Raw genomic sequence first — 17,287 nt, forward strand, 5'->3', positions numbered from 1 at the left:
AACTCTTGTTTTCTCTGGGTCATCCGTTAATCAGAAAGAGCCTGGCTCTTGCTATCAATGGAGTTTTACCCCGCGGTAATTAACCAGAGGCAGAAGCTGAGTTGCAGCTTGTGAAGCGGATGCTTCTGCAACAGCACGCGTCCCGGCTGCAGCCACAAAAGCCTTTGCTTCTGTTTCAGTAGATTCACTAACGGGAACGAGGGTATGCTTGTGTTTTCACAGGAAATGAACAGACCATGTGGGTGCCCTCAGGTGTGTGCAACCATGCAACGGGAGACTGGAGGGACCCATGGATCCCAATCGTGGGCCTGGTTCCCCCAGTACCAGCTGAATGCGAAGACGGAACACACCGCCGACCAGCAATTAAGCACTGCACAGTCTGCAATTGCCTTTCTCAATTCAGAAACAAAAAGGGAGAGATGCTGCAGGCTGAAAGAGGGTGGTGATCAACTCAGTATACCACTGAAGGCTATATGAGCAAACAGCAAACTGTTCTCATAAAAGCAGAATGTTGGCAACTGACAAACTGTGTCTGCTGCCTAGAAGGATTGCTGAGGGCAGTCATGACCCAGGCACAAGTGTTCTGATTATCTACAGGGCACATCTGAAGCCTGTTAGTAATAACATGAACCTGTGATCAGTTAAGCAGCTGACCAATCGTTACCTCCTCCTCCCTGCTCATTCTACCCAATAAATACTAAGGGCGGAAGCAGCTCAGGGCGGGGGCTGTCTTTGTTCACTAGGAGCAGGGAGTCTTTTCCTTCTTCCCCTGGCCCTTCCTTTAATACAGCTTCTTTTGTCTTAAGTTTTCCTTTCTACGTTTGTCCCCCTTCCATCTCATAACGGTCTCAAGTAGTGACAGTAGTAACTGTAGTTGTGACGGTCTCAGTAACCACGGCAGTCTGTCACAGGTGACCTGTTACCCTTTTCCTCTGGCGAACACCCCTTCTCCTTCCTGGCCCAGGTAGGCACTAAGGTCACTCCTCCCTGGTGCCCCTATGGAGCCCTGAACAGACCTCCATCTTAGCCCATACGGGTGTTGTGAATTTCCTGGTCCTCTCGTGCCCCCCAACTAAAGGGTGAGCTCCTCCAGGACAGACCCAAGTCTTCATCTCTGTCCCCAGCCCTCAGGCTAGGGCCTGACCCAGAGTGGGTAATGAGCAAGTGTGTATGGAATGTGTGACAGATGTGGAACGGGGCATCTGCTTTGGGAATTTCACCAAGCCCCCACAGCCAAGGACAAATGGATGCTCACATCCAACATTCTAAAGAGACACATTCTTGTAGGATTGACTAAAAGGTGGCAGAACTAGTACAGCCACCAAGCCACCTCCAGCCTGCATAAGGGAAGATAAGAAATTTGGAATATGATCCTGGAAGGGACTTCATGGGGGTAGAGAGATCTGTGGCCCATTTCTACTCCCTGTAAGTGATGAGGGTGGTGAGGGGGACCCCAGGAGAACTGCCAAGAGAGATGGGGGCTGCCAGAGAAGAGACCCATGTCACTTCCCATCTGATGCCTGCTGAGCTCCAGAAGCCCATTTGCCACCTCCCAGGGTACTAGAATAGAGCCTGTTGACTGAGTTCTTGCCAGTGCTTGACTTTTGTACCCTGGAGTTAGGGACCTCCATGAACAAAGAGATTAGTGCCTGCTTGCTCCTGGAGAATTCTGAGCCCATCTTGATAGGCCAGGAGGAGAGAGGACAGGAGACAGGAGCTACACATGTACTGTATGGTTGGGCAGGCATGAGCTTCCTGCTGACCAAAAGATGTCGTGGAAGAAGCTGAGCTTCAGGCATCTAGATGGGATCCCGCACAAGCAGGCAGCCCATTTTCTAGAAGACCCCAGCAGGAAGAGGCTGTGGGATGTTCCACTTCAGCCTAGAGTCAGTAGGAAGTCTCAAGGGATCAATGTTGGACAGTATCACTGCTGGATACCAGCACTGTATGGGAGTGCCTATAGGGGGTGTCTGAAGAACCCAAAGTACACATCATTTAAACACAACTTTTATGTGTCTGCCATATTGGAGGGTGTGGTGGCCAGTAAGGATTAACCATGAGAGAATTAGAACCAGCTAAGTCAAAAGACTTGGCCAGCTAGTGTCATGCAGACAGCTAAAACTTGAGTAGGAGCCCTGTAGTCTTACTGGCTTGAAGAACCAGAGGAGAGAGTTTGGGGTACCCACAGCAGCTTGAAAGTGAGAAAGGAAATCTTGGAATAAAGAGAATCAGAGGAGTCCTAAACTTTGCACATAAAATCTTCCCAAATCTCTGGTTGGCTCCTGACATGCATGGTGGGGCAGACTTCAGGTACTCTAGCCAAGGCTAAAATAACTAAACAGGGATTCTAGCTTCTGCTCATCTTGGTGGAGACAGAGTTTGAGTCCAGCCAAGGTAGTTGCCTCCTAAAATAAAAAGTCAATGCTCTTTGAAAGAGTATAACAGAATCCAGAGTCTCTAACATATCATCCTCAATGTCCAGGATACAACCCAAAAGTACTAGACTTATGAGGAAAAAACAGTCAAGTACCACATATATGAGGAAACAAACACACCACCATTCTCAACAGAAAAGACAGTTAATAGAGACTGACCCTGAGATGACCCAGGTATTGGATTTGCAGAAAAGATTTAAAAACTACTGTAACTCTGCTTAAGGATATAAAGGAAACAATGCTCATAGTGAATGAACAAATAGGAAATCTTGGCACAGAAATATAAAAAAGACCCAAGTACAAATTCTAGAACTGAAAAATACAATATCTGAAATAAAAAATTTGTTGGATGGATATGACAGCAGACTGGGGAAGACAAAAGATCAGTAAATTTGAAGACAGGTCAATAGAAACTATTCAATCTAAAGAACACAGAGAAAAAAGAAAAGATAAGTGGACCCCTAGGTACCCAAATAACAATATAAAATAATCTTACAGAGGCTTAAGTAGATTTTGAAGGAAAGGAGACAGACAGAATGAGGTAGAAAAAATATGTGAAGAAATAATGACCAACAGTTTCCCAAATTTTGTTTAAAGTATTAACCTAAAGTAAGTGAACCCCTAAAACACAGTAGTTTGTCCCTTAAAGCAGTGAACAATCAGCCTCTACTTCTACGCATTCAGCCAACACGGCGGGGAACTGCAGTGTTTGCAGGCTGATATACATGTTTCTTCTAATTAGTATAGAAACCCATTCCTATAAAGCAAATTGTATATAAAGCACAAAATATATAATATAAATGAGGAAGCCATTCATTCACAGGGCCCTGCACTACAGCGTGTTCTAAAAGGAATCGCTGGTCCATGATGACTCTTTTCCTAAAACCGGGTTTTACTCATGGCTTTTTTAAAGGCAGAGCACATAGAGAACCCTCGGTGGCCATGACATCTGCTGTCCTGAGACCCAGCCTGCAGGCTGCAGGACAGGGAGGTGTCACAGGGTGGTGGGGGAGGCTGTGGCCATGGGCTGAGAGCCAGCAAGGGGATCTGATGCTCTGAATGGGGCTGGGGATGGGAGTGGTCACTGACCTGAGGCTGGGCCGCAGGATGGCGTAGCCCACAATGAAGTGCACCTTCTCCAGGTTGGACATGGGCCGGTCTGCACTAAGGCCATCGGGCTCCAATGCCTCCTCTCCAGTGTTCAGCTGGCTGGCCACCTTGAAACCCAAAGGCAGCCATCAGGACAGCTATAATTCTTCCCATCTGCCAAGTAGGAAACTGGTGCACAGGGAGGGAAGCAATAGACTGGAACCCTGCAGCAGGCCAGCAGCAGAGCTGGGAGCAGAGGTTCTGTGCCCTGGGCTCACCTGGCCCGTGATCCAGGAGGACCGCTTCAGCTTCATGGAGGAGATATCCTTGATTCCTTTGTCCTTGCGGCCAGATCTCTGTGGAGGGAGACAGTTCCCTCAGGAAGGTGAGCCTGGCCTCACCTCAGTGATGCTGACCCCACAGCCTCCTGGGGTGGAGCACATGTCCCTCTCACCCAGCCATTTCTTGGCCCGATTTATAAAGCACCATGCAGTCCCTCAGCTCGGTGGAGCTCTGCCACACACACAGGTGCTTGTCCCGTCCTCACTTCCAGGCGTGGAATCAGAGGCTCAGGGAAGGCAAGAGACTGGATAAAAGCTGCTCAGTGGGTCACCAGTCCCCAGGGAGGGGCTCAGGGCTGTTCTGATCCCAAAGCTTGTGCCTCTCCCCAGTAAACCCCCGGGAGGTGGGACTGGGTCTGCGCTCAGGTGCTTAGGAGAGCCCCAGGCTGTGGTCATTCTCAGTAAAGATGGCAGATGAAGCAGGATGTCCTGCCACTGCAAGGTGCTCTGCCGGGATCCGAAGAGCTGGGGTTGAGAGGCCGGGTGGAAGGGAGGGACTGGCTGTCAGCCACTACGATCTGTTGCTCTCCTTAGGCAGAGGCCGCCCCTTCTCATGATGGTGTCATGAGAAGAATTTGTTGCCAAACTTGGAGCTCAGTGTGGGACTGAGCTTGCATGGGGGTCAGCCTGGTACAGGGCCAGGAACTAGCTCCTGGGTGCATCAAAGCTGGTTTACCATGCAGGGGCTGGCCATGAAACACATGAGCTGGCAAAGTCTGTGAGGGCAGCGAGCCTTGCTGGGCTCACTGCTCTGTGCCTGGGGCACATCATGGGTACTTAACAAACAGGTGCAGGACAGAAAAACTGAGATCTGACCTCTGGGAAGTCAGTCCTGCTTCCCCCCATGTCCATCCTCCAGAGGTGCTGGTTGGCTGGACTGCCTCCCAGAGTCTTTACTCTGAGTGGCTGCCGGCCTCCAAGGTGGCCCCCCGTGATGCCTGCGTCCTGAAATTCCTGCCCTGTGTGGGCCCCTCCCACAGCCACAGGTATGTGACTTCCAAGACTGGACATTTGCACCTTCCTTCTTGCTTTCCTTCTTGGGTCGCTCATGTTGGGGAAAGCCACATTGTGAGGATGCCCAGGCAGCTTTGTGGAAAGGCCCACGTGACAAGGAACTGAGGCCTCCCACCAACAGCCATGTGAGTGAGCCCTCTTGGGAGCAGCTTCTCCAGCTGTCAAGCTTTCAGATGACACCATCCCCAGGGGACAGCTTGACAGCAACCTCATGAGGGACCCTGAGCTGGAACTATGCAGCTAAGCTGCTCCTGACTCTCAGAAACTGTGTGAGATCATGAACGTGTGCTATTTTAAGCAGTGAGGTTTGGAGGGGTAATTTGTTACACAGCTATAGATAGCTGACACACTTTGGCAGAGCCCACACCTCCAGAGATCAAGGAGTCAGGGCTTGGGCCTGGGCAGCTTCTCTGTAATTCCAGACAAGCTTGGCCATGTGACGGGGCTGCAGGCTCCTTTAGATTCCCATGCAGTTAGTCTGCACACAGGACCCCACAGGTATGGAGCTAAATCCCAGCTGGTCACCTGGCACATGGACAGTCATGGGCTCCTGCCACTGGCAGGCCACTGAGTGCTGTCACTGCTGTGTAATTCCTTTGGACAGTTCTTGGTTAGTTCCACTAAGATTACAACATGGAAATGGACCTTACGAAGGATTTTGATCAAAAATGGATGTGAATTAACTTTCATTAGAGGGCAGCATAGACCATGGGTCAGGAGCTCGGTTTTTGAATTCAGCAGAATGGATTCAAAGCCCAGGTCCCATACACATGTCCACTGCAATTGGGAGCAGGTCATTTTAGCTCTTCGTTTCTTTAGCTATAAATAAACATAGTCATCCCTACCTTGTAGGGTTGGCCCACCTGGGCACTGAATTAAGAGACGCAGCTGGTACATACCAGGCTGTCAGTCAATAACACCTGTTATTATTATTGCTCTGTGCATCTGAATCTGGCTCAAGTCACACCCAATACTCAGAGTCCAGGGCACCCTCTCCGTTAATGACTGTATAATTCAAACAGCCCGGGGTGGGGGTTCACGAGCTCCTGAGCATGACTCAAGACTGAAAGCACCTGCGCCATGGCCTGAGGGGTGGGTTCAGTGGGTAAGGCTGAGGAGAGGGCTCCAGGTCTTGTCTCTCTGTCCTGCCCAGCTGCCCCAGGGACTGGGCCCCAGTAGGCACCTGGCAGGTGTCGCCCTCCTCTGCCCGCTGCTGCCCCCCACTTGCCTGTGCAAATCTACTGCGCTGTGGAGCCTGGGCACCGTGCCCCCTGCCCAGTGTGCCATGGATCTGCCGCATCACGGAGCTGCCCTGCTGACTGCTCTTGGCATACAGCACTGGCTCTGGGAGGTCGCCCATGAACCTCAGGATGACGTTCCACACGGCCAGGGCAGCCTGGGGAAATAAGACAGAAGGCCCAGTGGGAACCCATCGGTGACTCCAGCCCCTTCCTTCTTCCCCTGAGCCATAGCTCAGACCCCAGGCTCGGGGCTGGCCTGAGCCACTAGAAGCCAGTGAACCCTGGTACCAAGCAGTCAGCGTCATCTTCGTGGTAAAGCAGCGGGTATCGGAGGGGCCGCCGGATGTGCGTGTGGCTGGCTGATTTCTGGAAGTAAGTCACGGCGAACTTGGGGAAGGTGTACTCGGCCAGGCCATCCACATCCTCCTCAGGCTCCTCCACCATGGGGACTGTGTCCAGGTCAACCTCAGGCAGCTTCTGGGTCTTTGATTCCAGATCCTGGGGCCAGTGAGGGAGAACACGGGTCAGCAGGGCTTTCAGATGCCAACCAACCAATCAGCTGGCTGTCCAGCAGGCCGGGCAGCACGGGGGCTGCGGCATTACCCTGCTCCCTCAGGTGCTGGAGACCACCCATCCCCACATTCAGTGGGCTCAGGCGGGCTGCTGTGTGCCAGCACAGGGCTCTCTCCACACCCTGCTGGGCAGGGGCAGGGCTCCTCCTGCCCTCTCCCCTCCTGGCCCCATGCTCGGACACTGTCCTCTACCGCATGCACCATCCTCACCGCAGCTTCCCCAGCCACACAGCAGAGCAGCGGCCTCAAAGGTGCTCTGGGGGTGCCCGGGTGGGGTCAGATATACACGGGGAATGCCGTGTGACGGAGAGCCCAGTAGCATTGGTAGAGAAGGCTGTAGGAAGTCTTGCAGGTGGGAAGCCTGCCTGACTCAAAGACTTTGACCACAGAACCCACGCACGCTCCCCTCCCTCTTCCGTGCAGGACCAGCAGGCCTGCACCACACACTTGGCCACCACTCTGGCTTCTCAGGGAACCGAGAGGTGGGCTGAGTTCACAGACAGGGCAGGTTTCCCGGGGCGGATTGTGGACACCAGGCTTGTGTTACCTCAAAGCGCGGCGGGGCCTGGCCCTCCTGGCCCCCAGTCATGGCAGGGAGGAAGCCGAACACCTTCTCCACCATCTCCGTGTCAGTGACGGTGTCATAGATGGATTTGCGCTTCTTGGTGGGGAGAGCGCCTTGGCTCTTCTGCCCCTCGGCCGGGATGACTAGCGGCGCCTGCATACCCTGTGGGGGAAGTTTACCAAGCAGGGCTCAGGGGGTCCAGCCCTGCCTACCCCACAGGGCAAGCACCTCCCAGAAGCCAAGTAAACCTCATCCTGCCATCATTTGTCCAGATCAGTATTCTGCTCTGAAACAACAGATTTTAACAGCCAGGGTGGTTGGAGATCAACCAGTCAGAGCTTTCCCTTTCCCAGTGACAGAGCTCCGGAGAGGGGAGGTTGCTGGCTTGTCCCTACCCTCAGATGGTCCTTAAGGTACCCCTTCAAACTCCGGGGACCCCCTAGGAACCCAGCTGCACAGCCACTGCTCAGGACCACTTGGTCCCTTCATTCAAAGGCATCAAGGGTCCACCAGGACAGGTCCCCAGGGGCTGGAGTAACGAAGTCACAGATCAGATGGCTTTGCAGCCAGCTGGGGGCACGCGGGTGCAGAAGCACGCTGCTGACATGTCTGTGGGTGCATTCTCTCACTTGCCTGTTCAATGTATTAGCAGTGTGCTCCATAGACCAGGTTTTCATTCATGGAGCAGAAGTCAATGTCATCCTGGCCCCTTTGCCTTATCACAACTTACAAAGAGCCAAGTATGAAGGTTGAGTCTCGAGTATTCGATGGAGGAAATGGGGTTATTTCCTTGGTGCTGTCCCCCTGCTCCCTGTCCTCCAAGCCTCTCAGACACTCAGCAGCTCCCCTTGGTATTCATATTTCTGTCCCCTGAGCTGTCATACGCAGCCCAGTAGCCAGGGCACTTTGCTCTCTTCCATGGAACTGGGCCTTTCTCACCTTGTCTGGCTCAGGTTTGTTGCACCCTCCAGGGGACCGACAATCTCTGTCCCAAAACTCATCTCCAAGGTGAAAGGGAGGGGACCTGAGCTCATCTTCCAGGTTCAAGGCTAAGACTATCCCGTTGACCTGCTGCCTCTCCCACGCTATACCCTGCGTGCTCCTGGGTGGTGGCCACGGCTCCCCAGCCATTGCAGAGCCACGTAGAACTGACTGTGAATAGGGAGAGGGGGGCGTGTCTCTCATGATAGCTATATCTCAGCCCAGGTGCCTGCTAACTTGCCTCTTGTATACTGTATCCTCGCTGTGCTTTTAAGTAATTGAACAGATTTTAACATCTTGGCTTGTGGCGGGGGATTTTCCAAAGTGCTTCTGGTGAGCTGTCTACACAGCTGTTCGCTCCTTCTTCTTGCCCTCGCCCACTGGGGCCCCTGTCAGCCCCACCTGCCCAAGAGGGCAGGTGAGCACCTACATTGGCCTTCCTTTGCTGGAAGTTGCGCCGGGCAGCCATGCCCCTGGCATGGGCCTGAATGACCACCACTGCCTTCCTCTTGGCCTGGACTTGCTGGCGCACCAGGTATCCCCTGCACAGGGCCTGCAGCTGGACCGTCCTCTGCCGCATGGCCTGGTACTGCCTCACCAGCTGCTGGCTCCGGGCGATAGCCTGCAGGCGCTCAAAGCCCACGAGGATCTGTAGAGGCAAGAAGGAGGTGGGCTCAGGGGCGAGAAGAGGGAGGTGGGCTCAGGGGCGAGAAGAGGGAGGTGGGCTCAGGGGCGAGAAGGCCTTCCCCAGGGAACAGAGAGGGGTGCTCCTCAGGAGATAGTGCAAGATAGATTTACAGTAGTTTTGTTTTGGCAAAGGGATGGTGCTAGAATGGTACACACCTATGAACACAAGAATAGTAAGTGAGTTATTGCTTGTAAAGTACTTAGACCAGAGCCTGACATGCAAATAAGTGCTAAATAAGGATGTGTGAAATAGCATAAATAATAAAGTGGCCTCCTGGGGGCCGTGGATGGAGAGAACTGGTGTGGATTTCACGGGGTGAAATGGGAGAGTGGATTCCTAAGGCCCTGCTGTCCACATCTGCCAGCCAAATTCAGCTGACTTGTCCACAGGCGAGCGTGCCTGTGCGGAGGCCTGTGGCCACGCAAATCCCTCAGGGCATCTTTAAAGTAAAAGTGCAGTAAGAAATGGATGAACGCCATGTCAGCGCCGCAAATATCCCCTGGGCCACAGCAGTCCCTGAGCTTCCTAAAGACCCGCCCAATGGGTTGGTTTAAGAGCTTGGAAGTCACAGTCCCCTCATCTAAACCCCAGCTCTGCGGTTCACTAGTCTCACGCTCTCGGGAAAACCACTCAGCTCCTCTATGTCTCAGTTCCTTGATGTACAGAGTTGGTTTAATATTAAATAAAATGATGTATGCGAAGCAATAGGCCCCAAGGAACTGCTCCACACAGGCCAGCTACTATCATGCCCTTAGTGGGCATGGAACGCAGGCGGGCTGGGCCAGTCTTGCTGATGTGACCATTTCACGTCACCACCAGTCACATCCATGACAAAAGCGGCCAAGTGACACGGGCACAGCCATAGTTACCCTAGTTCATTGCTTTGAGCAGATACTCATTAGCAAATGCCCGTGGTTAAGAGAAAAATTAGGAAAAAGTACTCAAAACAAATCAATCCATTTGCTCATTTTGTTGCCTGCAAGCTGGGAAAAGACAGGAGTTATTCAATTCCACAGCAGGACACCTAGTCTAGCTCTGAAGATATCCCATGTTCTGCAAAACATTTTGAAGCCTACAGACCATGGGGCCGGAGATTACGCTAAGAAGAGACTGTATGGGACGCTGAGGTCCGATCATTCTAAATTTGCATGCCACGTCTATGAGTGATTTGATCCTTCCTGCCTGAGGTCTCTCATTCAGAGAAACAAACTTTACACATCTGTCTCTTACTGGACAGTTACCCACGGGCCCAGCCGCCCCAGCGAGTTCTCTCACCAGCTTGAAATTCCTCCTGTTGCAGTAGCCTCTCCACCAGGCCTGCACGGTCACAGCTGCCCGCCTCTGCCTCAGGAACTCCTTCCTAGAAGGGCAATACAAGCCACACACATGTAACAACCCCAGGTGGTTGAAAGCCTCTGGGGCAGAAAAACTGGTTTGCTGCTTTGGAAGGGAAAAAGGATAGTAAAATATTGGGGAAAATGAATACGTACAATCCTTTCTCAGAAGGTGTTACAGACCAAAAGATGCACAGGCAAGTTAGGAACAAAAAATCTACTATCAGCAACCCAAATCTGTGGAAGATGACAGTCCAGTTTTTTTTTGTTTGGTTGGTTTTTTTTTAGACGGAGTTTCACTCTTGTTGCTCAGGCTGGACTGCAATGGCACGATCTCGGCTCACTGCAACCTCTGCCTCCCGGGTTCAAGCAATTCTCCTGCCTCAACCTCCCAAGTAACGGGGATTACAGGTGTCCGCCACCACGCCTGGCTAATTTTTGTATTTTTAAGTAGAGACGGGGTTTCACCATGTTGACCAGGTGGGTCTCAAACTCCTGACCTTAAGTGATCCACCCACCTCGACCTCCCAAAGTGCTGGATTACAGGAGTGAGCCACTGTGTCCTGCTGACAGTCCAGTTTTTTTAAGGGATCAGAAAATTCTTCCTCATTCTCTCTACCCCCAAAAAGCTACAAAGGGATAAAACTTACTTCTGCATTTTCATTGCAGACGCCCCTCCTCTGGCCACTAGCCCAGGGCTGGACACGGAGAAGAAAACCTGAAAGCTGGGCTCTGGCAAGGTGGAGTCACTCCCAGGCAAGCTCAGTGCATGCAGAGCTGCAGGCATGCCTCAGTTTATTATGATGTTACTTTGCTTGATTGCACTTTGCAGATACTGTGTTTTTAGAAATTGAAGGTCTGTGGTAGCCGTGTGTTGAGTTAGTCTATTGGTATCATTTTTTCAATAGCATGTGGTCACTTCATGTCTGTATGGCATTTTGGTAATTCTTGCAATATTTCAAATTTTTCATTATTATTACATCTGCTATAATGATCTGTGATCTTTAATGTTACAATTGGAATTATTTTGGGGCACCACAAACTGCACCCATATAAGATGGGAAACTTAATAAATGTGTGTGTTCTGACTGCTTCACCAACCAGTAGTTCCCCCTGTCTCTCTCTGTCTTTTCTCTGTTTCCCTGTTCCCTGAGACACAGCGATATTAAAATTAGGCCAGTTAATAACCCTATTATGGCCTCTAAGTGTTCATGTGAAAGGAAGCATCTCATGTCTCTCACTTTAAATCAAAAGTGAGAAATGATTAAGCTTGGTGAGGAAGGCCCGTCCAAAGCTGAGACAGGTCAAAAGCTAGGTCTCTTGCACGAAACAGCCATGTTGTGAATACAAAGGAAAAGTTCTTGAAGGAAATTGAAGGTGCTCCTCCAGTGAACACACGAATGATGAGAAAGTGCAACAGCCTTCTTGCTGACATGGAGACAGTTTTCATGGGCTGGATAGAAGATCAAACCAGCCACAACATTTCCTTAAGCCAAAGCCCAATTCAGAGCAAGATCCTAACTATCTTCAATTCTGTGAAGACTGAGAGAGGTGAGGAAGCTGCAGAAGAAAAGTATGAAGCTAGCAAAGTTTGGGTCATGAGGTTTAAGAAGCCACCTCCATAACATAAAAATGCAAAGTGAAGCAGCAAGTGCTGATGGAGAAGCTGCAGCAAATTATCCAAACAACAGATTTTCTTTTCTTTTTTTTTTTTTTTTTTTTTTTTTTTTGAGATGGAGTCTCAATCTGTCGCCCAGGCTGGAGTGCAATGGCACGATCTCGGCTCACTGCAACCTCTGCTTCCCAGGTTCAAGCAATTCTCCTGCCTCAGCCTCCCAAGTAGCTGGGACAACAGGCCCCCACTACCATGCCCGGCTAATTTTTTGTATTTTTAGTAGAGATGGGGTTTCAGCATATTGGCCAGGCTGGTCTCGAACTCCTGACCTTGCGATCCACTGGCCTTGGCTTCCCAAAGTGCTGGGATTACAGGCGTGAGCCACCGCGCCCGGCCAACAGATTTTCAATGTAGACAAAACAGCTTTATATTGGAAGAAGATGCCACTAGGACTTTCATAGGTAACAGAGAGGTATAGAGAGGTCAGTGCCTGACTTCAAATCTTTAAAGGACAGGCTGACTCTCTTATTAGCAGCTTATGAAGCTGGTGACTTTGCTAATTGCTAAAGCCAATGCTAATTGACTACTCTGAAAATCCTAGGGCCCTTAACAATCATGTTAAAGCTTCTCTGCCTATAATCTAGAAATGAAACAACAAAGCCTGGGTGACAGCACATCTATTTATAGCATGGTTTACTGAATATTTTAAGGCCACCATTGAGACCTACTGCTCAGAAAAAAAGATTTCTTTCAAAATATTACCACTCATTGACAATTCACCCGGCCACCCAAGAACTCTGATGAAGACGTACAAGGAGATTAATGTTTTTATGACTGTGAACAAACCATCCATTCTGCAGTCCATGGATCAAAGGGTAATTCAGACTGTCAAGTCTTATTTAAGAAATAAATGCCATAATGCTATAGCTGCCATAGATAGTAATTCTTCTAATAGATCTGGGCAAAGTCAATTGAAAATCTTCTGGAAAGCTTTCACCATTCTAGATGCCACTAAGAACATTCATGATTCAGGAGAGGAGGTCAAACTATCAACATTAACAGGAATTTAGAAGTTGATTCCAATCCTCATGAATGACTTTGAGGGGTTAAGACTTCAGTGGAGGAAGAAACAGCATATGCAGTGGGACCAGTAAGAGAAATAGAATTAGAAGTGGAGCCTGAAGATGTGGCTGATTTGCTACAATCTCATGACAAAACTTGAATGGATTACGAGTTGCTTTTTTTTTTTTTTTTTTTTTTTTGAGCCAAGGTCTCACTCCATTGCCTAGGTTGGAGTACAGTGGTGCAATCTCGGCTCACTGTAACCTTCACCTCTCAGGCTCAAGTAATCCCCCACCTCAACCTCCTGAGTAGCTGGAACTACAGGCGCACATCACCACGCCTGGCTAATTTTTTGTATTTTTAGTAGAGATGAGGTTTCACCATGTTGCTCGGGCTGGTCTTGAACTCCTGGGCTCAAGTGATCCACCTGCCTCCGCCTCTCCTAGTGCTGGGATTACAGGCGTGAATCATCTTGCCCAGCCAGGAGTTTCTTCTTACAGATGAGCAAAGAAAGTGGTGGTGGTGTTGTTTCCTTTCCATGTTTCCTTTTTTGGAGACAGGGTCTCACTCTGTAATCTGGGCTGGAGTGCAGTGGCGCCATCAGAGCTCACCATACCTTTGAACTCCTGGCCTCAAGGATCCTTCCACCTCAGCCTCCCAAAATAGCTGACTACAGGCAAGCACCACCATGCCCAGATATTTTTGTATTTTTCTTTTGTAGAGACGAGTTCTCACTACATTGACCAGGCTGGTTTTGAACTGCTGGCCTCAAGTGATCCTCCTGCCTTGGCCTCCCAAAATGCTGGGATTACAGGTATGAGCCACTGTGCCTGGCCAACACTTTTTGATGTCACTCTACATGTATGTAGAGAAAATATTTAAGAAAATTGTGTTACACACGAGAGAAGGTAAATGGACATAAAAGGGGGTAAAGTTTCTATACTTCACTGGAAGCGGTAAAATGATGACACCAGTAGATACCTTCTGTCTGTATGTGTATAATATGTGTATGATACCTAATGCAACCACTTTAGAAAGCTATAAAAAAGACATATACTCTAACACATTGCAGATAAATCAAAATGAAATACTTAAAAATTTTTAAATAGGTCATAGAAAGGCAGCAAAAAGAAAACATACAAATGCAAAGGAGAGAGGAAAAAAATAGAAAACAAAAAATAAAATGGCAGACTTGAGCTCTAACATGAATAATCACCTTAAATGTAAAAGGCCTAAATACAGTAGGTCCTCAGTGTTGTTGATACCTTCTTGGAAACAGGCTTTGAGTGAGACGATACGTGATGGAACCAACTGTTTTCTCATCAACATTATAATGAAACCACACTGAAGGGAACAACGATATTCGAACACCTGCTGTATATTCTTGGAAAGTCATAGTTTCCAAGGATCCGCTGACGATGTTAAGGGAGAATTTAATGTATGCCAGTGACATAATTGGCAGAAATTGGCAGAATGGATTGAAAAACACGACCCAATTACATACTGTCTATGGGAAACTCACTTAACACATAGTTATATAGGTAGGCTGAAAGTAAAAGGATGAAAAATATAGATCATGTAAACAGTAATCAAAACAGGAGTGGTTATATTAATACCGGATAAAGTAGACTTCGGAGCAAAGGAGATAACCAGAGACAGAGAAGGATACCACATGATAATAAAAAGCACATCCACCAAGACATAGCAATCCTAATTGTGTATTCACCAAACAACAGAGCTACAAAATATGTGAAGCAAAAATGATAAAACTGAAATGGAAAACGCAATTCCACAATCATAATTAGAGACTCTCTCAACAATTGATAAAACACATAGACGGAAAATCAGCAATAATATAGACTTCAACACCACTATCAACCAACAAGACCTAATTGACATTTTTCAGAGCACACTATCGAATTAACAGCAAAATATATGTTCTTTCCAAGTGCCCTTAGAATCTATACCAAGAGAGGACATATCTTGGGCCACAAAGGAAACTTCAACATACTTAATAGAACTTAATTCATACAGAGTGTGTCTCTTACCACAGTGAAATCAAACTAGAAGTCAAAGACAAAATGATAACAGGAAAATTTCTAAACACTGAAAACTAAACAACATACTTCTACATTTTCGCAGAGGAAATTTCAAGGAAAATTTAATTTTTTTCTGAATGAAAGTCAATGAAATTGAATGAACTAAATGAAAGTATAACATGTAAACATTTGTGAAACACAGCTAAAGCAGTGCTAAGACAGAGATTTATATCACCCTACATTAGAAAAGAGGAAAAGCCTTGAACTAATAATCTAATCTCCTGCCTCAAGAATCTAGAGGAAGAAGGGCAAAATACACTCAAAGTTGGAAGGATGAAAATAATAAAAGAGCAGAAATTAAGGAAATTAAAAATAAAAAATTAGAGAAGAAGTAATGACACTAAAGCTTGATTCTTCAAAGGGACAAGAATTTTTTTTTTTTTTTTTTTTTTTTTTTGAGACAAAATCTTACTCTTGTTGCCCAGGCTGAAGTGCAATGGCATGATCTCAGCTCACCACTACCTTCACCTCCCAGGTTTAAGCAATTCTTCTGCCTCAGCCTCCCGAGTAGCTGAGATTACAGGCACCTGCTACCACGCCCAGCTAATTTTTGTATTTTTAGTAGAGACGGGGTTTCGCCATGTTAGCCAGGCTGTCTCAATCTCCTGACCTCAAGTGATCTGCTTGCCTCGGCCTCCAAAGTGCTGGGATTACAGGTGTGAGCCACCGTGCCCGGCCAGGACAAGAAAATTGACAAATCTTTAGCAAGACTGACAAAGAGAAAAAGGAGAAGACATAAATTGCAAATATCAGGAACGACACAGGGGATATCATTACAGAGTCTGCAGATTTCAAGAGGATAATAACGGAACACTATGAACAAATTGACATACACACATTTGACAACTTAGATAACATGGACTAGTTCCTCAGAAAGCACAAATTACCACAACTCACTCAATATAAAATAATTTGAATCATTCCTATAACTATTAAATACATTGAATTCATAATTAAAAACTCCCTATAAAAAAATTCCCAGGCCCAGATATTTTCACTGGAGATTTCTGCCAAACATTTAAAGAAAAATCACATCAATTCTACATAATTTCTTCCAGAAAAACAGAAGAGGAAACACTTCTTAATTCATTTTATGAAGCTAGTGTTACTCTGATACCGAAACCAGACAAGACAAAAGAAAAAAAATCCTCAGACCTCATGAATATAGATGCAAAACTCCTTAATGAAACGTTAACAAACAGCATTCAGCAACGTCAAAAAGAATTATACACTAGGACCGAGTGGAGTTTCCTCCAGGGATGCGAAGCTGGTTCAATATTTAAAAATCAGGAAACGTAACTCACCACATTAAAAGGCTAAATGAGAAAAATCACATATCATTATCAACTGACGCAGAAAAAAAATTGACATTCAACACTTGTTCGTGATAAAAAACACCCAGAAAACTAGGAATATGGGAAGCTTCCTTGACTTGAGAAAGGGCATCAACGAAAAACCTACAGCTAACATTATAAACACACACACACACATATATATATACATTTTTTTTGAGACAGAGTCTTGCTCCGTCGCCCAGGCTGGAGTGCAGTGGTGCAATCTCGGCTCACCGCAAGCTCTGCCTGCTGGGTTCACGCCATTCTCCTGCCTCAGCCTCCCGAGTAGCTGGGACCACAGTTGCCCACCACCACGCCTGGTTTTTTCTTTTTTTAGTAGAGATGGGGTTTCACAGTGCTAGCCAGATGGTCTCAATCTCCTGACCTCGTGATCTGCCCGCCTCAGCCTTAACATTATATTTAATGGTTAAAGTCTAAGTATTTTCCCCCTAAGATAAAGGACTAAGCAAATATATCTGTTCTCACCACCTGGATAATACTGGATGTTCTGGCCACTGCAATAGGCAAGAAAAGGAAATAAAAGACATATGGATTGGGGGGAAAAAAAAAAAGATAGAAAACTGCCCCTATTTGCAGATGACAAGATGATCTACATCGAAAATTCTAAGGAATTTATAAAAAGTGAGCTCAGCAAGGCTGCAGGATATGAAGTCAACACACAAAAATCCAACATATTTCTATTTGCTAGCAATGAATATGCCAATGTCAAAATTAAAAATACAGTACCATTTACAATTACTAAAAAAACATGTAAATCTAATAAAACATGTACAGGGTCTGTATGCTAAAAACTACAAAACACGGACACATGAAATCAAATAATATCTAAATAAATGGAGCTACATATCATGTTTATGGATTGGAAGATGGATTTAGTAGAGATATTGATTTTCAAA

The 17,287-nt window shown here is 47.5% G+C and overlaps 1 protein-coding gene across 1 annotated transcript in view; it reads right to left on the reverse strand.

The window, feature by feature from the left end:
* MYO7B (myosin VIIB) overlaps positions 1-17,287 on the reverse strand; it is a 104,708-nt gene that overhangs the window by 22,245 nt on the left and 65,176 nt on the right. Inside the window, exons 20-25 of the mRNA XM_037988124.2 lie at positions 10,202-10,286; positions 8,669-8,887; positions 7,240-7,410; positions 6,409-6,618; positions 6,108-6,275; positions 3,525-3,652 (exon numbers count right to left, since the gene is read on the reverse strand). Coding sequence (XP_037844052.2) covers positions 3,525-3,652; positions 6,108-6,275; positions 6,409-6,618; positions 7,240-7,410; positions 8,669-8,887; positions 10,202-10,286 — 981 coding nt within the window. The remainder of the gene's footprint in view (positions 1-3,524; positions 3,653-6,107; positions 6,276-6,408; positions 6,619-7,239; positions 7,411-8,668; positions 8,888-10,201; positions 10,287-17,287) is intronic.

Source organism: Chlorocebus sabaeus, chromosome 10, assembly GCF_047675955.1.
Source record: "Chlorocebus sabaeus isolate Y175 chromosome 10, mChlSab1.0.hap1, whole genome shotgun sequence".
In the NCBI taxonomy this organism is placed as follows: domain Eukaryota; kingdom Metazoa; phylum Chordata; class Mammalia; order Primates; family Cercopithecidae; genus Chlorocebus; species Chlorocebus sabaeus.